At 49.9% G+C, this 21536-nt stretch overlaps 1 protein-coding gene and 1 long non-coding RNA gene across 3 annotated transcripts; one reads left to right on the top strand and one right to left on the bottom strand.

Moving 5' to 3' along the window:
* The first annotated feature begins 1618 nt into the window (after positions 1–1618).
* Positions 1619–19883, top strand: ZBTB12 (zinc finger and BTB domain containing 12). Of its 2 annotated transcripts, none has more exons than XM_012436721.3 (2): positions 1619–2098; positions 18096–19524. In XM_012436721.3, exon 2 carries the CDS (start codon positions 18116–18118, stop codon positions 19493–19495), a length of 1380 nt encoding a protein of 459 aa, XP_012292144.1. In that variant the 5' UTR covers positions 1619–2098; positions 18096–18115; the 3' UTR covers positions 19496–19524. The 2 variants fall into 2 exon arrangements, with proteins under 2 accessions (XP_012292144.1, XP_012292143.1); XM_012436720.3 differs by lacking the exon at positions 1619–2098 and adding an exon at positions 17342–17584 and having other exon boundaries at positions 18096–19883.
* On the bottom strand, positions 16129–21456 carry LOC135268394 (uncharacterized). The gene is made up of 3 exons (XR_010336749.1): positions 19626–21456; positions 18282–18442; positions 16129–16468 (listed from the first exon to the last, which is right to left on the bottom strand). It is a non-coding gene; the product is annotated as an uncharacterized LOC135268394 (long non-coding RNA).
* Between the last annotated feature and the right edge of the window lie 80 nt (positions 21457–21536).

A 21536-nucleotide genomic window follows, 5' to 3' on the forward strand; every position in this document is an offset into this window, starting at 1 on the left:
TGTCCAGTGTGTTGTAAACATGGATCTTTTCAAAAAATTGTGTTATTTTACTTTTTAATCATACCCTTCATGATTCATTTTATTTTTATTTTTATTTTTTATTTATTTATTTTGAGACAGAGCCTTGCTCTGTCGCCCAAGCTGGAGTACAGTGGCACAATATTGGCTCATCACAACCCCTGCCTTCCAGGTTCAAGAGATTCTCCTGCCTCAGCCTCCCAAGTAGCTGGGATTACAGGCACACACCACCAAGCCCGGCTAATTTTTGTATTTTTAGTAGAAGCAGGGTTTCGCCATGTTGGCCAGGCTGGTCTCAAACTCCTGACCTCTAGTGATGAGTCGCCTCGGCCTCCCAAAGTGTTGGATTACAGGCATGAGCCACTGCACCGGGCCCATGATTCATTTTTAAAGTACATAATTGTAATCTTCTTTTTTTTTTTTCTTTTTTTTTTTGAGACGGAGTTTCGCTCTTGTTACCCAGGCTGGAGTGCAATGGCGCGTTCTCGGCTCACCGCAACCTCCGCTTCCCGGGTTCAAGCAATTCTCCTGCCTCAGCCTCCTGAGTAGCTGGGACTACAGGCATGCGCCACCATGCCCAGCTAATTTTTGTATTTTTAGTAGAGACGGGGTTTTCACCATGTTGACCAGGATGGTCTCGATCTCTTGACCTCGTGATCCACCCGCCTCGGCCTCCCAAAGTGCTGGGATGATAGGCGTGAGCCACCGCGCCCGGCCCAATTGTAATCTTCTTTAACAGTCAAAAATTTCACATTGTTCTATCTCTTCTGAATTCACATTTTCATACTTCTATTTCTACTCCCAGGCATTATCCTAATGTAATGTATTTTGTGCTTGAAAGCCTTCTAAGCCTGAACAACATGGCAAAACCCTGTCTCTACAAAAAAATAACAAAAAGTAGCTGGGCATGGTGGCGTGTGCCCGTAGTCCCAGCTACTCTGGAGACTGAGATAGGAGGATCACCTGTGCCCAGGGAGGTCAAGGCTGCAGTGAGTCATGATTGTACAATCCAGCATGGGCCACAGAGTGAGACCCTGTCTCAAAAAAAAAAAAAAAAAAAAAAAGCAAAGGACTTGAATAGATATTTCTGCAGAGAAGATACACAAATGGACAAGGACTTGAAAAAATGCTCAACATCATTAGTCATTAAGTAAATGAAAATAAAACCGTAATGAGGTACTACTTCACATCAACTAGAATGTCTATTAAAAAAAACACACAGAAAATAACAAGTGTTGCCAAGGATATGGAGAAATTGAAAATTGTGTAGAATGTCTTGGTGGGAACATTGTAAGGTTGACCAAAAGGATGGAGAGGCAGACCCAGGGTCAGGTTTAGCAAGTTTATTTCAACCAGCCAGGCAGCTGCCTCACCTGACAGGCAGTGAAGACAGCAGCCTGGCTTACATACTATGGGGGTCATATAGGGGGTTTGCAGGTAGCCGGCTGCTATTCTAAGAAAAACCACATCTTGGTTCTTAGGTGCTAACATTCTGCTTAATTGGGTTACCATCCTGGGTTCCAGAGCCAGGTGCAACCACATCCTGGAACCCAGGTGCTCTGTTTGCAAGGCTGGAGGCTGTTTTTGCTGTGAGCTTAGCTTAGCAGGGGAGAACGGGGCTTGCCTTACTGTGACCCTAACGTTCCAGCCTTTTGTTATATATATAAAAGAAAGGGAGAAGGGTCGCCTTTCTAGCTGCTTCATGCTGAGTAGGGAGCTGTTGGGGTGAGCCTGGCTTGCAAGTTGGTAGTCCTGGAACACCATCATGTCTTATATTGTGCCGCGGGTAAAGGCTTGTAATTGATTCTGCAAAAACTGAGTGAAAAGGCGTAAGAGACAAGGGCCAAAGACCAAGAGAAGGAGGAGAGTTATAGCTGGGCCAAGGAAAGGGAGCAGCAAAGGGGCCCAGGAGCTGAGAGACCAGCCAGGCCAGGAGGGCCAGGCAGAAGAATTTTTTTGTGTGTGGGGGAGGGGGGCTCAGTCTTTGAGTCTTTTGACTGCATCTTGTACTATTCTGGATTGATTGAGATAGAAACAACATTGTTCGTCTAGGAAGACGCAGAGACCTCCTTTTTCGGCGGTAAGTAGATCGAGGCCTCTGCGGTTCTGGAGGACAACTGCAGCCAGTGAATCTATTTTTGTTTAGAGGGTAGAAATGAACTTGCCCATGTCCTCTATACTGTGTGTAAGGTCTTTGGAGAGGGAGCAATAGTAGGAGAGAGAGCTGGAAAGCCCGGCAGTTCCTGTTGCAATGCCCACAGTTCCTGTAGCTATTCCTCGTCCCACAAGCAGAGGTATGAGCTACACTGCCCGGCTGTGCCGGATAGGAGTGTTGACCGGGATGCGTGAGGATTAGTTACCTGGGGCTACACTAATTTTTGGGTTGAGGAATACTAGGGTGCAGGTGCCAGTCCAGTTAGTGGGGAGGCCGCATAAAAAGAAGACACCTTGGCTTGGCAGACAGAATTGCTTGTGCATGTTGAAAAGACGTGAAAATTCGTTGTTTTTCAGGAGCCATACTTCTAAAGTTCTGTGAGTGTGGCTGCAGTGAGTGGTTGTAGGGCTGCACTGTGAGGGGTTTGGGTGCCTGTGGGGCTTTATTTTCCCAGTGTAGTAAGAAGCGTTTGGTGTCTACCAGCATCCAGTGAGAGGACTTATTGGCAAGGAATGGGTGGAGGAGACAATCCTGAGTTTCAGGTGACTCAGTTTTCCAGGAGGGCAGCCGGGGATGGAGATTTAAGCAGGAAAGGTGTCTGCCATTGCAGAAGCCTGACTTCTTATTAAGGAGCAGGGTGATGTTGAGTTCTGGGGGGATTGAAAAGCGGAGAGTAGTTTTGAATATGTTTTGGTTGGTATGATCAGTGGAGGGTTTGAGTTGTGAGGTGAAGTTACACCCTTGGGTGGCAGGTGGCCTAGGTGGTGGCCGGTGGGGGAATGGCGTTGAAAGCACTGTGGGGCTGGAGAGAGTAGAGCTGTTTGTGTGGTGATGGGGTTTAGTAGAGGCTGAGTTTGATTGATACAGGGAGTAAGGGAGGTGAGATATGGGCGTAATAACAGAACTGCTTGTCCAGTGGGAGATTGAGGTTTGTTATATTCTATGTGAAGGATTCAGAGAGTTGTATCAGTTGCTGTAAATCATATTGAAAAGTCCCCCTAATTGAAAGTGGGGGTGATACGTTACTCTGGTACGGATGCAGTCTTGGGTGGGGACCGGGATGGCAGTGTAGGCAGTGTCCGAGACAGACAGGCACAGCCAACGGTTGCTTGCCAGAGCTGGGTTAAACTGGTTTAGTTGGAACTGAGTTGAGTTGAAAGTGTGGCGAAGGTAGCGTGGCAAGGGAATGGGGTAGGTGTTGGTGAGGGGGGATAGGAGTAGCAAATAAGCAAAGGGTAAGGATGAAGGTAAAAAACTGGACTTCATCTGGGGCGAAGTTGCACAGGGTGCCTTGGAAGGCAAGGTCAGTTATCCAACCTAAAAATGAGGAGAGAGCAGGTTCTTTAGGGAAGAACGATATAATGTCCTCCGTGAGACAGTGAAGGAAGAGAGTGAAACGACAAGAACAGAGACAGGACATAAAAAAAAAAGAGGGGGTAGTTATTTACCAGCGAATATTATTCCTGCTATTAGTGCAATGATTAGGCAAAAAATTACGGCAATGAAGGCTCTCTGCTTGCTGTTCACATTGAGGGGGCCACAGTATATATACCTCCTGCAAACAAGAGAGTGAGGAAGGCAGTTCCCAGAAGGAGGGTGTTGTAAGCAATTTTCATTTAAAGGTGTTATAACACTTGATTTGTAAGAAAGGAGCAGGAACAAATAGAGATGGGGTAATTTTGCCTATTTGTCCGGTGGCAGTCCCTCTGGAATGGATGTGAGGAAGAATCTGGTTGGCCCGAGAATGACACTGGAGTATTGAGGAGTGGTTGGCGGGAAAGGAGCAGACGGACCAGTGGGGGCCTTGGGGGCCCATTTTAACCTGGAGAGATGATACCAAGAAGTGTGTCCTGAGAGTCTGGCCACCGTGGAGGTAGTGAGGAGACTGTGGAAGGGGCCTTCCATTTTGGTTTAAGGCTTGTGAGATTAAGGGTTTTTAGAAAAACATATTCTCCTGGGAGTAAGGCCTGGTTAACAGGGCCTTCATGAGGTCTTGGGAGGGTCCAGTCGGCGTGTTCACGGAGGAGGTGTTGGATGAGGGAGAGTGTTGGGAGATATTCTCCTAGCTGAGAGTTAGGAGGGGCCTGTTTTGTAAGAGGAAAGGGCGTCCATACATTAACTCAAATGGGCTGAGGAAGGAGGGTGCTTTTAGGCTGGCTCTGATGTGGGCTACAGCTATGGGCAGAAGGGAGGTCCAGGGCTTTTGGACTTCAAGAGTGAGTTTGGTTAACTGAGTTTTAAGGATCCCATTTGCCCTTTTGACTTTTCCAGATGACTGGGGTTGGTATGGGATATGCAGGCACCACCGGATGCCGAGGGACTGAGAGCCTTGTTGGGTGATTTGGGAGATGAAGCTAGGGCCGTTGTCTGATGTATGGAGTGCAGGGGACCAAATTTAGGGATGATTTCTGTTAAAAGAATTTGGGAGACTACTGCAGCCTTTTCTGAGGAGGTGGGAACGCTTCCAGCCACCCAGACAAGGTGTCTATAGGGTAAGAAGAAACCTAGTTTTTTTGACAGGAGGCGTGTGGGTGAAGTCTACTTGCCAGTCTTCTCCTGGGACTGATCCTCTTAGCTGGTGTGCGGGGATGGGAGGAGGGTGGAGGGCTCCTTGAGAGGAAGTGACGGAGCATACATGACAGTTTGGCGTTATGTTTTTTGTGTGGTAAGTTGGTGGGCGACTAGAGTAAAGGAGAAGGTGAGGGGCATGCACCCATATGAAAGGACTGGTGAGGAGACGTCAGAATTTCCTTGGTTTGCTCTTGACGGAGGATGAGTTTGATTTCCGACTATCCAGTTCCCTTGGAAGGAGGCTCCTTGTTGTAGTAGTGAAGCTTTTCCAGTGGGGGAATACTGGGGTTGGATTGTGGGAGTGATGAGGCGGAGAGGGGTAGGAGAAAGGGAGGCTTCTTTTGCTGCCTTGTCGGCCTTGCTGTTCCTTTTTGAGACTTTCCCTGATCCTGTTTGGTGTCCTTGGCAGTGTATAACTCCTGCCTTAGCTGGGAGGTGTGCGGCTTGGAGGAGTTGGTGAATAAGGGGACCATTAGTGCTGGGGGTTCCTGCCTAGAATGGGGGTAGGACAGCGAGGCACGATAAGGAAAGAGTGTGAGAAAACGGTATTAAATAAGGAACAAGTAAGGGGTCTGGTGGCCTGTGGACATGAGATGAGTCCGTCAGCCTCCACAGCTGAGACCTGTGAGGGACGAGTTGGTCCTGAAAATTTAGGTAAAGCCAAGTAGGTGGCCTTGGTATTGATTAGAAAAGAGACTGGCTTACCTGCTACTAACAGAGTTACCCTGGGCTCTGACACAGTGATGGTGGGTGGGGCCGGGGGCTCTGGACCCCATCAGTCTTCAGGGGCTAAGCCTAGAAGCTCCGGAAGTGCAAGCGATTCTTCACCTTTTGTCTTGGTGACGGGGTTGCGGGTTGGAGGTACAGGCTTTTCTGTCTGCCTGTTGAGAGGACAGTCAGACTTCCAGTGGCCTGTCTGCTGGCAGATGGGGCAAGGGCTCTTTGGCACCCGTGGATTGGGACATGCCCGCACCTAATGGCTTTCCTTGCCTCACTTGAAACATGCCCTCGGAGGTGAACTGCTATGAGGTCTTTTGTGCCCCTGGGTGCCGTAGCCAGGCTGTTTAGGTTGGTGAATGGCTGCTAGAAGCTGGTACTTAGCACGATCTCTACAGGCCTTGTCTATTTACTTTGTTCATCCCTGTTATGGAAGACCTTGAAGGCCAGGTTAAGGAGGTATTGTTGTGGGGTTTGAAGGCCATCTTTAGTCTTTTTAAGTTTGTGCTACCATCCTGGCCAACATGGTGAAACCCCGTCTCTACTAAAAATACAAAAAAAATTAGCAGGGTGTGGTGGCATGCACCTGTAGTCCCAACTACTCGGGAGGCTGAGGCAGGAGAATTGCTTGAATCCGGGAGGCGGAGGTTGCAGTGAGCCGAGATTGTGCCACTGCACTTCAGCCTGGTGCCTGGCAACAGAGCGAGACTCTGTCTCAAAAAAAAAAAAAAAGTTTGTGCTGGATGTCTGCAGCAGACTGGGAGATAAAACGACTGTTAAGAACTATGGTGCCTTCTTAAGAGCAGGATTAACACGGGTGTATTTTTGGAGGGCCTCTGTAAGGCAGGAAAGAAACTGGGCAGGATTTTTGTCTGTCTTGTGAAATTTCTTTGAGTTTTTAAAAAATTTACAGCTTTGTTAAGGCCTGCAATAAGGCAGGTAATTATATGGTTACAGGATGCGCGGCCAGGATCTGTAGGCTAATATTCCCAGGCCAGTTCCTCTCGGGGGCAGCAGCCGCCCCTATGGGTTTAGTAGGGTCCTGTCGATGAAGGGCATCAGCATGTGCCTGTGCCGCAAGCCACACTCTTTCCCTCTCTCTGGGGAGGAGAGGAGAGGAGAGGATAATATAGAGATTATGCCAGGTAAGTTTATAAGACTGGGTAAGATATTTAAATTATTTGAGGTAAGTGTCTGGATTGGAGGAGGAGGACCTGAGGCGTTTTTTAATTTGGGAGAGATCAGATAGAGAGAAGGGGACATGAACGTGGACAACCATCCCCGCCACTTCTTGAAGCGGGAGTAAGGGAGCTGGCTATGGGGGATGCCGGTCTAGGAGCAGGTATGGGGTGGAGATGGAGAGGAGTCAGAGTAGGAAGTAGGGGGATTAGAGAGCGGAGGGGACAAGGGAATAGCTGGAGCTAGCTGGGGTGTAAGGCGGAGGTTCAGGGTGTCCTGGCGGAGGCTCAAGGTGTTGGAGGAGAGGAGCGAAGTCAGCCAGGTTGAAAAAGGACGTATTATCCACCAGGGTTGAGGGAGGGATTGAGGTGGGTTTTGAGCAGGTGAGGAGGATTTGGAAAGTGGAGCAGGACTCACAGAGAGGGGGCGGTTGTGGAGTAGTATAAAGAAAGCCTGAACATAGTGAACCTTAGACCATCTACCATTGCAGTGGCAGAAATTATAAGGTCCCTCCCAGAGAACGTTGAAATTGAAAGTACCATTCTTAGGCCACTGAGAACCATTGTCTCATTTATATTGGGGCCAGGCTGTATTGCAATAGAAAATTAGTTTTTTGGGCCTGATTTCAGACCAAAGGCCAAGGGTGTCTAGATCCCAGAGGAGACATCCTAAGGGATGTCTTAGTTGGAACGAACTGGCCGGACCCCGTGGTAAAAGGCCAGAAGAGGAGGGGGCTGCCGAGGAGAAGGAAGACAGGAGAGAGCGTCCTCTGCCCTGTTTCCTTAACGTGAGACAGTGAATTCAGAACAGTCACTGTCGAATTAGGCATCCCCAAGATGACAGAACTGAGGCCCCTGGGTCTGGAAAGGTGTCATTGGCCCAGCGCTGGGACTTTCAGACAGAAAACAGATGGTCGGCTGGGCATGGTGTCTTCTGCCTATAATCCAAGCACTTTGGAGGCCAAGGCGGGTGGATCACCTGAGGTTGGGAGTTCAAGACCAGCCTGACCAACATGGTGAAACTCCGTCTTAAAAAAAAAAAAACAGATGGTCAAGGAACCCAGACGGAGGCAAACTTCTATCTAATTTACCGGCTGGGAGGTAATGATTTGGATGGAGATAACTGCAGTTGGCAATGGAGGTCTGGGGTTTCCCTCCTGGGTCTGGAAAGGGGTTCAGGATGGCAGGGCTAGCTGTGGGAGCAGGGAGAGAGAGAGAGAAAGAACAGCTAACACCTACTCCTGTCCCAGGTTTTGGCACCAAAATGTAAGGTTGACCGAAAGGATGGAGAGGCAGACCCAGGGTCAGGTTTAGCAAGTTTACTTCAACCTGCCAGGCAGCTGCCTGGCTTACAGACTATGGGGATCATATAGGGGGTTTGCAGGTGGCCGGGTGCTATTCTAAAAAAAACTGCATCTTGGTTCTTTTTTTTTTTTTTTTTTTTTTTTTTTTTTTTTTTTAGACGGAGTTTCGCTCTCGTTACCCAGGCTGGAGTGCAATGGCGCGATCTCGGCTCACCGCAACCTCCGCCTCCTGGGTTCAGGCAATTCTCCTGCCTCAGCCTCCTGAGTAGCTGGGATTACAGGCACGCGCCACCATGCCCAGCTAATTTTTTTGTATTAGTAGAGACGGGGTTTCACCATGTTGACCAGGATGGTCTCGATTTCTCGACCTCGTGATCCACCCGCCTCGGCCTCCCAAAGTGCTGGGATTACAGGCTTGAGCCACCGCGCCCGGCCTGCATCTTGGTTCTTAGGTGCTAACATTCTGCTCAGTTGGGTCACCCATCCTGGGTTTGAGAGCCGGGTGCAACCACATCCTGGAACCCTGGTGCCCTGTTTGCAAGTCTTGAGGTTGTTTTTGTTGTGAGCTCAGCTTAGCAGGGAAGAACGGAGAGGGGCTCTATGGGCTTGCCTTGCTGTGACCCTAACAAACATAAAATGGTGCGGCTGCTGTGGAAAACAGTTTAGGAGTTCCTCAAAAAGTATAACATAAAGGCTGGGTGCAGTGGCTCATGCCTGTAATTCCAGGCTGAGAGGAATTTGGGAAGCTAAGCCTGGAGGATTGCTTGCTCTTAGGAGTTCGAGACCAGCCTGGGAAACACAGCAAGATTTCATCACTACAAAAAAAAAAAAAAAAAGTGTGGGGACACGTATGGTTGCTCACACCTATAATCCCAGCACTTTGAGAGGCCAAGGCAGGCAGATCCCTTGAGCTCAGGAGTTCCAGACAAGCCTGGGCAACATAGTGAAACTCCATTTCTACAAAAGTACAAAAATTAGCTGGGCATGGTGGCACACACCTGTAGTCCTAACTACTTGGGGAGGCTAAGGCGAGAGGATCACTTGAGCCTGGGAGGCTGCAGTTGCAGTGAGCTGAGATCACACCACTGTACTCCAGTCTGGTCAGCAGAGACCCTTTTTTAAAAAAAATTATAATAATAAGATTTAACATATAATTGCATATAATTGCCATATAATCCAGCAGTTCCACTTTGGGGTATAGGCATATACCCAAAAGAACTGAAAATAGGTGCACAAACAAATTCTAGTATAAGCTGCAATTAAGACAATGAATGAGGGCTGGGCATGGTGGCTCACGCCTGTAATCCCAGCACTTTGGAAGGCCGAGGCAGGCAGATCATGAGGTCAAGAGATGGAGACCATCCTGGCCAAATGGTGAAACCCTGTCTCTACTAAAAGCACAAAAAATTAGCTGGGCATGGTGGCACGAACCTGTAGTCCCAGCTATTCAGGAGGCTGAGGCAGGAGAATTGCTTGAACCCAGGAGGTGGAGACTGCAGTGAGCCAAGATCTCACCACTGCACTCCAGCCTGGCGACAGAGCAAGACTCCGTCTCAAAAAAATAAATAAATAAAGATAATTAATGAATTACAGCTACACAAGTCAACAAAACCATAATGTTGAGTGAAAAGGGCAGCCCCAGAGCACATACAGTATGATTCATCTGTGTGATGGACAAACACACAAAACTAAACTGCTTGGGAACACCTATAAATGCATAGATAATGAAACTATTACGATAAGCAAATGAAGTACACACGGTCATACCGCAGAGATATTTTGGGCTTGGTTCCAGATCACCTCAATAAAGCCAGTCAGACCAACAACTTTCTGGTTTCCCAATGCACAAGAAAGTTATGTTTATATCGTACTGTAGTCTATTCAGTGTACAATAGCACATGTGTAAACGCAATGTATGTAACCTTAATTTTAAAATGCGTTATTGCTAAAAAAAAAAAGCTAACAATCATCTAAGTCTTTAGTGAGTCTTTAATCCTGGTGGAGAATTTTATCTTGATGTTGATGGCTGCTGACAGATTAGGGTGGTGGTTGCTGAAGGTTCAGATGGCTGTGACAATTTCTTTTTTTTTTTTTTTGAGATGAAGTCTCACTCTGTGGCCCAGGCTGGAGTGCAGTGACATGATCTTGGCTCACTACAACCTCCACCTCCCAGGTTAGAATGATTCTCCTGCCTCAGCCTCCCAAGTAGCTGGGAATACAGATGCCTGCCCCATGCCCAGCTAATTTTTGTATTTTTAGTAGAGATAGGGTTTCACCATGTTGGCCCAAGCTGGCCTCAAACTCCTGACCTCAGGTGATCCACCCACTTGGCCTCCCAAAGTTTATAGGTGTGAGCCACCACACCCGGCCGACAATTTCTTAAAATAAGACAACAGTGAAATTTGCTGCATCCATTGACTGTAACTTTTATGAAAGATTTATCTGGGCACGGTGGCTTACACCTGTATTATCAACACTTTGGGAGGCCAAGGCGGGACTATTGCTTTAACCCAGGAATTCGAGATCAACCTGGGCAACATGGAAAGACTCACCTTGCCACTTTTAATTAAAAAAGAAAAAACAAGGTGGGGCTCAGTGACTCGAGGCTGTAATCCTGCCATTATGGGAGTTGGAGGCAGGTGAATCACCTGAGGTCAGGAGTTAGAGACCTGGCTGACCAACATGGTGAAACCCTGTCTCTATTAAATATACAAAAGTTAGTCAGACATGGTGGCGCATGCCTGTAGCCCCCGCTACTTAGGAGGATGAGGCAGAAAATTGCTTGAATCCGGGAGGCAGAGGCTGCAGTGTGCTGAGATCATGCCACTGCACTCCAGCCTGGACAACAGAGCAAGATTCTGTCTCAGAAAAAAAAAGAAAGAAAGAAAGAAAGAAAGAAACACAGAATCTCAGGCTCTACCCAGACCTACTGACTCAGACTCTGAATGAAAACAGATCTCCAGATGATTCATGTGCACGTTGATTTCGAGAAGCATTTAATCTGCAAACCCTTTTGCTCATATTAAAAGAATTTTGCAAACTATGTATCCTTTGCATGTTTTATACTATCTAAAACTTTCCCCAAATGATTAGTTGCAAAAGATGCCATTTCCAGTGTGTTGTAAACATGGAAAAAGTGTTATTTCACTTTTTAACCATACTCTTCATGATACATTTTATTATTTATTTATTTAGAGACAGAGTCTCACGCTGTCGCCCAGGCTGGAGTGCAGTGGTGTGATCTCAGCTCACTGCAACCTCCACCTCCCGGGTTCAAGCAGTTGTTCTCAGGAGGCTGAGGCAGGAGAATCGCTTGAACCCGGGAGGCGGAGGTTGCAGTGAGCAAAGATTGTGCCACTGCACTTCAGCCTGGTGAAAGACCAAGACTCTGTCTCAAAACAAAAATAAAAATAAATTAGCCTGGGGAGGTTGAGGCTGCAGTGAGCCTTGTTTGCACCACTGCACTCCAGCCTAAGCAATAGAAACCACTTTTTTTTTTTGACAGGGTCTTGCTCTGTCACCCAAGCTGAAGTGCAGTATCACGAGCAAGGATCACTGCAGCCTTCTCCTCCCTGGGCTCTAGCAATCCTCCCACCTCAGCCTTGCAAATAACTGGGACCATAGGCACACCCCACTACCACACCTATTTTTTTTTTTTTGGAGAAACTGGGTTTTGCCTTGCTGCCCAGGCTGGTCTCAGAACTCCTGGGCTCAAGTGATCCTCTTGCCTTGGAGAGTGCTGAGTTTACAGGTGTGAGCCACCACACCCAGCCTTCACCCAGCCTTGTACACTCTTATACTTTTTGAATTTTGAACAAAACTTTACAATTTGAATTTTGAACTTTGAAATTTGAGTTTGTAAACAAAACTTTACATAAACTCTAATTCTTTTTTTTTTTTTTTTTTTTTTGAGACAGAGTTTCACTCTTGTCGCCCAGGCTGGAGTGCAATGGCACGATCTCAGCTCGCTGCAACCCCCACCTCCTGGGTTCAAGCGATTCTCTTGCCTCAGCCTCTCAAGTAGCCAGGATTACAGACGCCTGCCACCACGCCCAGCTAACTTTTTTTTTGTATTTTTAGTAGAGACGGGGTTGGCCAGGCTACTCTCGAACATCTGACCTCAAATGTTCTGCCTACCTCAGCCTCCCAAAGTGCTGGGATTACAGCTATGAGCCACTGCGCTCAGCCCTACAAACTCTAATTCTTAACTTGACAGCTTTTTGTATTTCTACTCTCACGAAAGACTCTATGAAAAAATAAAATAAAATGAACAATTTTTTTAAAAAAGCTTGGGGTATGGATTAAGTCATTTGCAGGGACACAAGCAGGCCTGGGGAGGACAACCTGATCCAGGTTTCATAGGCCCGAAAGTCAGTTCCTCAAGCAGCAAGGATGGCAGAGGGTAGCAGAGCAGACTAGGTAAGGCTCAGAGGATAGTGTGTTCGATGAGAAGTGGAAGAGTCCTGTTCTATCTAGGATTGACGAGGTGCTGGGAGAATCTGCTTCCATTTCCCCAGATAGGCCTGAGCTGGGCAAAGTCAATATGGGTGTGTCGAGGACATGATGGCTAAGGTGGTGGGCTGCAGGGAGACCTAAATTCCCTCCAAGGTAAGTGGGGGAGGGAAGGGATTTTCTGGAGGCAGGTTGAGGCTGGGGGCTCCGAAGAGCTGGGGAGATTGAGCTCCGAGGAAGGAGGAGGAGCCAGCATTGAGCAGCATTCAGGGGGATGGATGGGAGTTCAGAAAAGGTGGTTTTGCAAATGGATGGGAGTGGTGCAGGCGCTTTGTTTTCACATGGCTTCTTTCCCCAAGCAGTGAGCCTCTTCCAGCATTGCCAAAACTTCCTGTAGTTTTCACCAGGGTTCCTGGACTGAGAGCAGAGCTGAGTGCAGATCAAAGGAGAAAGAAGCCTGGGATTTCACCATGTTGGCCAAGCTGGTCTCAAAATCCTGACCTCGTGGTCCACCCACCTCAGCCTCCCAAAGTGCTGGGATTATAGGCATGAGCCACCTCGCCTGGCCCCTAGATTTTATTTCTAAAGCCCACTAAGAATACAATTTTTTTTTTTGAGATGGAGATTCCCTCTTGTTGCCCAGATTGGAGTGCAATGGCACCATCTCAGCTCACTGCAACCTCCCCCTCCTAGTTTCAAGAGATTCTCCTGCCTCAGCCTCCCTCGTAGCTGGGATTACAGGCACCTGCCACCACACTCAGCTAATTTTTTTGTATTTTTAGTAGATATGGGGTTTTTCCATGTTGGTCAAACAGGTCTCAAACTACCAACCTCAGGTGATCCGCCCACCTCAGCCTCCCAAAGTGCTGGGATTACAGGCACCTGCCACCACACCCATCCAGTTGTTTTTTTTTTTAAGAAGGGGTCTCACCATGTTTGTCAGGCTGGTCTTGAACTCCTGACCTCAGGTGATCCGCCCTCCTTGGCCTCCAAAGTTCTTGGATTACAGGCATGAGCCATCAAGCCCGGCAAATTTTTTTTTATTTTTTAGACAGGTTCGCGCTCTATTGCCCAGGGTGGAGTACGGTGACACTGTCATGGCTCACTGCAGTCTCAACTGCCCAGGCTTAAGCAATCCTCCCACCTGAGCCTCTCAAGTAGCTGGGATCACGAGCACATACATGCCATCATGCCCTGCTAATTTTCTTATTATTTGTAGAGATGGGGTCTTGCTATGTTGCCCAGACTGGTCTCAAACTCTTGGGCTCAAGGGATCCTCTTGCCTCGGCCTCCCAAAGTGCTGGGATTACAAGAATGAGCCACCGAGCTTGACCCAAGAATCCTAAATGTATCTCCTAAATTTATCTGTTCTTGATACCACACCAAGGCATTTGGTACTCCAAGCTAAGGACAGGAGAGCTCTGGTTTTATACGGGCAGAAGTTGGGGAAGAAGGGAAAGGATGATTGTAAACCCCCTCCACCAGACTACGTGGAAAAGATGGTGTGTGCACCTCTGCTTGTTTCTATGCAGAGCTGTAACTGGGTGGGCTGGATGCTTGAAGGATTCATTGGCTCTCAACTCTGCCTGCCACCAAGGACTACCTGTCTTAAGCCATGGGCTGAGATTAGGCTCCCTGTCCCATCCACATTCCCAGAAAGGAAAAGTAGCAAGAAGGAGACAGGAAACAAACCTTTACAAACTCTAATTCTTAACTTGAGAGCTTTTTGTATTTCTGCTCTCACTGGAATGTGAACTATTCTTCTGAGAAGTTTGGCAATGCAGAAAATAAGAGATGAGATTTAAAAAAAAAAACAGAATGTTTTTTCTTTATTTTTTATTTATTATTATTTTTTTAAAGACGAGGTTTCACCATGTTGGTCAGGCTGGTCTTGAACTCCTGACTTCAGGTGATCCACCGCCTCAGCTTCCCAAAGTGCTGGGATTACAGGCATGAGCCACCGCGCCCAGCCTAAAAAAACAGAATTTTTTTTTTTTTTTTTTTTTTTTTGAAACGGAGTTTTTGCTCTTGTCACCCAGGCTGGAGTGCAATGGCGCGATCTCGGCTCACTGCAACCTCCGCCTCCTGGGTTCAGGCAATTCTCCTACCTCAGCCTCCTGAGTAGCTGGGATTACAGGCACACACCACCATGCCCAGCTAATTTTTTGTATTTTTAGTAGAGACGAGGTTTCACCATGTTGACCAGGATGGCCTCGATTTCTTGACCTTGTGATCCACCCGCCTCGGCCTCCCAAAGTGCTGGGATTACAGGCTTGAGCCACCGCGCCCAGCCAAAAAACAGAATTTTTAAAAACAATTTTCTTAGCCGGGTGCAGTGGCTCATGCCTGTAATACTAGCACTTTGGGAGGCTGAGGTGGGTAGATCACCTGAGGTCAGGAGTTCAAGACCAGCCTGGCCATCATGGTGAAACCCCATCTAAAAAAAAAAAAAAAAAAACAATTTTCTTTTAGGTCAGGTGCAGTGGTTCACGCCTGTAACCCCACACTCTGGGAGGCTGAGATGGGTGGATCACCTGAAGTCAGGAGTTCAAGACCAGCCTGGCCAACATGTTGAAACCCTGTCTCTACTAAAAATACAAAAATTAGTGGGTATGGTATCAGGCACCTGTAATCCCAGCTACTCGGGAGGCTGAGGCAGAATTGCTTGAACCTGGGAGGCGGAGGTTGCAGTGAGCCGAGATCGTGCCATTGCACTCCAGCCTGGGTGCCAAGAGCGAAATTCCCACTAAAATAAAGTTCTTTTGGAAATTTCATAGTCTGTCTACCAAATTATGCAAAGGGCAACATAGCTATTGTTTAGTCAGCATCTACTGCATACCAGGCTCATTTAAACCTCATGTTAGTCCTGTGAGGAATCAAGGCCTTCAAGATAAAGACGCTTTCAACTGAGCCAAGGATGGGCGGGGGAGACAAAGATAAGGACGTTGTGATTCAGAGAAGTAACCTGCCCAATGGGCCTCATTTTGTACAGGAATATGGCTTTTATTTTTTAAAAACAATTTGCAGATCTGGCAGCCTTCTGAGCCAGAGTAGGCTCAGAAACTCCTAGAAATACGGCTTTAAGCCTAAGTGCATCTGACATAAAATCATGTGTTCTTCCTCAAATCTACATCTAACTACAAAGAGGGCAGTTTAGAACAGACTCTTAAATTCGATAGAGGGAACTGTTTTGGGCATAAAAATCAGAGAATTTAAAAGAAAAAGGTAAAGAGTCAAGGCACCACCTAAACCCTGTCTACGCTGCCTCCACCCTCCTGCCAAACAGCATCTCTTGAGCTCAAGAATTCAGTTTTAGCTCTAGAACAAACTTTTTATGGGTGGATGCTGGCTAAACTGAAAAGGAATTACTTCAACAACCATTTACTGCATGATTTTTTTTTTTTTTTTTTTTTTTTTGAGACAGAGTCTGGCTCTGTTGCCCAGGATGAAGTGCAGTGGCATGATCTCGGCTCACTGCGACCTCCACCTCCTGGGTTCAAGTGATTCTCCTGCCTTAGCCTCCTCAGTAGCTGGGATTACAGGAACCTGCCACCACATCTGGCTAATTTTTTTATGTTTAGTAGAGATGGGGTTTCACCATGTTGGCCAGGCTGGTCTCCTGACCTCAGGTGATCCACCTGCCTCGGCCTCCCAGTGCTGGGATTACAGGCATGAGCCACCACACCCGGCCTACTGCATGATTTTTATTTGCAAAACATAACCCACAACATAATTCCTGCAACCAAGAAGTTTATAGTCTCATGGGGAAACCAGATATTGAACACATAAGACACTTCATCAGAATTGAAATGTAAGGAAAATGCACTAGTCTCCTGAAGGACATAAAAAAGAAATCCAGTTGGCAGGAAACAGTGGCATCTTCACACAGACTTGGATGGGTGGGGAGTGAGTGTAGGTAACAGGTGCCAGGAAGTGGAAGGGAAGGGACCAGTCTTCAAGACGCTCCTAAGTGCTGCCACTGAAGCTGTGGAGACTGCAACTTAGTCTGAGACGGAGAAAGGCCCGGGCGCAGTGCTGAAGGCGAGTTTTGTTTAAGGCTGGACCTTGTCAGTCTGGAGGAGAGGTAAAGAATGAGGGGGACAGTGGGGTGGAAGATTAGAGTAAAATCATACTAACATAATAAATTACATAATTAAAATTAATCCTACGGTTAATTATATACTAAAGGTGAAATGGGCAAGGTCATCAGTAGCTCAAGTGGAGGCCAACTGCCTTGGCAAGAAGTTGGGATCAATTCTGAGAATGGAGGGGAGGGGGTGTTTGATTTTAAAGAACTGCCATGGAGTGGAGGAAAGTTGAGGGCACTGGATCGTCTGGCTTTGTGGAAAGTTAAATCATATTTTAGGCCTGAAGGGCTGGGGTGGTTACTAGCTTAACAAGATTTGGAAAAGCCTGGAAATGTAGCTGGAGCAACCGTGAACACACTCAGCAAAGCAGGCAGGAGTGGGTAACAAGCTACCAACAGCTCTGTTAATCACGGGGCTGTTGGGGCCCTGAGAGGTGCCACGGATACACCCAGGGCCCCGCACGGCACAGCTGGACCGGAGAGGCACCACCGCTGAAAGCAGGTGGCAGGGCCAGCAGCCGAGAGAACGGGTGCGCGCGCGCTGCGGGATGCGGTGCGGGCGGGGCCCGCGAGGGCGCGGAGCGGGTAGCGCCGTGGGCAGCCGGGATTGAGGGGCGGGCCCGAGCGAGCCGTCCTCTGCGCGGCACTTAGCACGCACGCGCAGACTGGCCGCGGGGCCGGGAGGCACAGAGGAGGGGGAGCGAGAAAGAGGGGGGTGTGGAACGTATTTCCGCTCTGGCGGACAAATAATCCCAGCCAAAGGGGAGGCAAGGCCGTCCGGCCCTTTAACCGCGTGGGGGTGCTGGTGAAGAAAGGGGGGTCGGGAAGGGGGGATCCTGCTCCTTTAATTCCCTCCCCTCTTCCTCCTCCCCAAGTCCAAGCCGACGCCGCCGCCGCGCGCGCGGGGCCTGGAACACACGGCACGAGCCGCCCCCGCCCCTCCCCCCTTACGCCCACGCGGAGCCGGCCCCGAGCGCGCGCGCCCCGTGCACCCTCGCGCCTGCGCGCTGCCCAGGCCCTGCCCGTGTGTGGGGGGCGCTGCCGGCCCCGGGGGGGTGGGGAAATTAGGGGATTAAAAAAACAGCGCGCGGAACCGGGCCAGGTGAGAGGCGCGTGCACTCAGGGTCGTGGGGCTGGGGGGGCGTGCCACGGAGCTCTGAGCGTGGGGGTAGGGCGTGCACGACGCGTGCAGGCGGCGGGGGGGAGGACGTGAAAAGCGCGTGCAAACGTGTAAGGGGGGGCGGAGGAATGAGGCAGCCGGTAAAGGGGGCGGGGTGAGAAGCGCCTGCAACACGGGCCACCTCGGAGTCCAGAGCCCCAGGCCTCTGGCCCCCCGCTTTTCTCCGTCCTTCTTCCGTGGGAGCGCGGGCTCGCCCCATCCTAGCGGGCTGCTGGGCTGGGGGGTGTGGACGCCGCTGCCCCGCCCCCGAGAACCACGCCTCCCTTCTCTTAGAGGGATAGCGCCTCCCCAGGGTTGGGGAAATTGAGGAAGAGATCTGAAGACCGGGAGATCGGATGCTGGGGGGCCGGGCAAGAATGGGGGCGAAGGTCCTGGAGCCTTGGCTTCGGAGAGCCAGAGACCTTTGTCTCTGACCGGTTTCCTTCCCAACCAGGGTTGCCCGCCCCCGCCACAATGGCCTCTGGGGTGGAAGTCCTGCGCTTCCAGCTGCCCGGCCACGAGGCCGCTACGCTACGAAACATGAACCAGCTCCGGGCAGAGGAGCGGTTCTGCGACGTGACCATTGTGGCCGACAGCCTCAAGTTTCGAGGCCACAAGGTCATCTTGGCCGCCTGCTCACCGTTCCTGCGGGATCAATTCCTGCTGAACCCCAGCTCGGAGCTGCAGGTCTCCCTGATGCACAGTGCACGCATTGTGGCCGACCTGCTCCTCTCCTGCTACACGGGCGCCCTGGAATTCGCTGTTAGGGACATCGTCAACTACCTGACGGCAGCCTCCTACCTGCAGATGGAGCACGTGGTGGAGAAATGCCGGAATGCCCTCAGCCAGTTCATTGAGCCCAAAATAGGCCTCAAAGAGGATGGGGTCAGTGAGGCCAGCCTTGTGAGCAGCGTCAGCGCCACCAAGTCCCTCCTCCCTCCAGCCAGGACCCCAAAGCCAGCCCCAAAGCCCCCACCCCCACCTCCTCTACCCCCTCCACTCCTGCGGCCCGTGAAGCTGGAGTTCCCACTGGATGAGGACTTGGAGCTAAAAGCCGAGGAAGAGGATGAGGATGAGGACGAGGACGTGTCTGACATCTGCATCGTCAAGGTGGAGTCGGCCCTGGAGGTGGCACACCGGCTCAAACCCCCTGGAGGCCTGGGAGGGGGTCTGGGTATTGGAGGCTCCGTGGGTGGCCACCTTGGGGAGCTGGCCCAGAGCAGCGTGCCCCCCAGCACTGTAGCCCCACCGCAGGGTGTGGTGAAGGCCTGCTATAGCCTGTCCGAGGACGCAGAAGGGGAGGGCCTGCTGTTGATTCCCGGAGGCCGGGCCAGCGTGGGGGCCACCTCTGGCCTGGTGGAAGCAGCAGCGGTGGCCATGGCTGCCCGGGGGGCGGGGGGCAGCCTAGGGGCGGGGGGCAGCCGGGGACCCCTGCCTGGGGGCTTCTCAGGTGGAAACCCCTTAAAGAACATCAAATGCACCAAGTGCCCGGAAGTGTTCCAGGGCGTGGAGAAGCTGGTCTTCCACATGCGGGCGCAGCACTTCATCTTCATGTGCCCTCGCTGTGGCAAGCAGTTCAACCACAGCAGCAACCTCAACCGCCACATGAACGTGCACCGTGGTGTCAAGTCACATTCGTGCGGCATCTGCGGCAAGTGCTTCACCCAGAAGTCCACCCTGCACGACCACCTCAACCTGCACTCGGGAGCGCGGCCCTACCGCTGCTCCTACTGCGACGTGCGCTTCGCCCACAAGCCTGCCATTAGGCGGCACCTCAAGGAGCAACACGGCAAGACCACGGCCGAGAACGTGCTGGAGGCCAGCGTGGCCGAGATCAACGTCCTCATCCGCTAGCCGCGCAGGCGTGGAGGCCAGGAGCCTGGGGGTCCCTGGGCTGGGTGGGAAGAGGGCTCTTTGGCCCAGGAGAATTGGGGGGTGGGGGGTCTGGGGCAGAAAGGTAGAGTGGGAGGCTGAGCACACTCACGCATCTTGAGAGGGAAGATGATTCCTTGGAGAGAAGACTTGCTCTGGAAAGGGCAAGAAGCTGGAGCTGGGGTCAGGGTTCTTGGAGTAGGCCAGGGTAATATGGGGGTCCCAGAGAAAGATTTCCTTCTCTTAGAGGTGCATGTATATGTGGAGGGAGGGGAAAGGGTCCTATAGAACGAGGGAAGACAAAGACAAAAATGTTTTATTCCTGGCTAAGGCTGCCCAGGGGAAGGTTCTGACATTTCTTGAGGTAAGAATGGTGGGTGGGTGGGTGGGAACAGGGAGGGAATTTGGCAGGAGGACATGCTCCTGCTTAGAATAGACCTGGGGTGAGGGAGTGGTAAGGGGAAGATAATATTGAGTCCCAGAAAAGGAAGGGGGAGACAGTTCTTGCATGCTGGGGAAATGGGACTGCGAGTATGAGGCTTGCCGAAATTTGAGGGAGAGCAAAGTAAGACCAGGTAAGAGAACATGGGGTGCGCATCCTGGGTAGATATTGGGAAGTCGAGGTACAATAGCAAGAACAGTGGATAGTCATGGGGGTGGGGGGTAGGGTACTTAGAAGAAAGAACCTAAGAAGGGCTGTTGGGAGGGAGGGAGAGGAGTAGAGACTTATACAGTATTTTTTAAGAAAAAAACATATTTTTTAGGATTTTTTCTGGAGTTTGGGGTTTTAGTTTTTCTGCTTTTGTTTTCCACAAAATAAAAAACAAAAAAAAAACTTTTCTTTACACTCTGGCAACTGCGTGTATATGACTATCCTGCTCTAGACAGCCTCTCTCTATGCTGCATTCTCAGTACCTAGAGGTCACAACTCATGCATGCCCCTTGCCTGAAGGAGCCCAATGTGATGGGAGAGGAGTGTGACAAGTGAGCTCCTCTGGCCAGGGACTCCCTCCAAGCCCCGGCCCCTAGCCCTCCACCAGTTCTGCAATCTCAACACTTCCCCAGGTACCTCACAGTACAAGTGATTGGCAGTCGTGGGGATGCACATGAACTCTATTTGAGGGGCTTAAGATCAGTGCTAGGGATGAGCTACATGTGGCCAACGTGCCCACGGAAATTGTAAGCAGGAGTCTGTTTGGTTATATTTTGTTTGGGGTAAATGGTTCATGTCTTAAGAAAACCAAAAAAAAAAAAAAAAAAGGAAGCTAAGTTTGGATTAAGGTGCAGGAAAAACTACAATTCCCAGAAAGCTCTGGAATAGTTAACCAAAGAGAACTACAGTTCCCAGAAGGCCTTGAATTGGCCTCAGGTGCCCCACCTGTCTCAGTCAAATACTGCGTGTGAAATCATACAGATATTTTCCAAACTCGACCAAAATGTAATACCTAAGGGAAGGATACCGTAAATACAGCTATCGAGGTTGTATATCTTGGTGTATATCATTTATACTTAAATTGTCCGCTGGGCTATGACCCACGGAGTACCTGACTGTGCTTATGAAGTGTTCGGCAAAAAAGGTTACTTACTGCAGTGTCATCAGACAGTAAAGACGTTCGGGCCGCTGGGCTTACCTGGATCCCTAATACGTGTGGAGGTGTAACACGCCTGATATAAACAGAAGAGACATTTAGCCACGGGTTTTCAAAAGGGCACGCTGCTCCAGGGGACATGAAGCAGCATGCTAGAACCAGCCAAGAGTAAAGGTGTCCTTCGCGTCCCTATCGCCCCCTTCTTGCTCGTTAGAAAGGCGAGGCCAAAACTGAGGCCGAGCCTTCTATCTGGTAACCCAGAAAATAGGCAGAAAAGCAACCAGAGGCGGGAAAAGCCAAAGCAGGCCAGAGGAAATACAGCCGCTGCCGAGAGCCAGGAGGTTCAGAAGCTCCGCTTGTTACCTAAAACCAGATGGGGACGGAGACGCCACACCTGGGGCCCAGGCGTGCCTCGCCCTGGGTCCCTGCAGAGC

The sequence above is a fragment of the Aotus nancymaae genome, unplaced genomic scaffold (genome assembly GCF_030222135.1).
Source record: "Aotus nancymaae isolate 86718 unplaced genomic scaffold, 86718_ANA_hifiasm-v0.15.2.pri h1tg000040l, whole genome shotgun sequence".
Lineage (NCBI taxonomy): Eukaryota > Metazoa > Chordata > Mammalia > Primates > Aotidae > Aotus > Aotus nancymaae.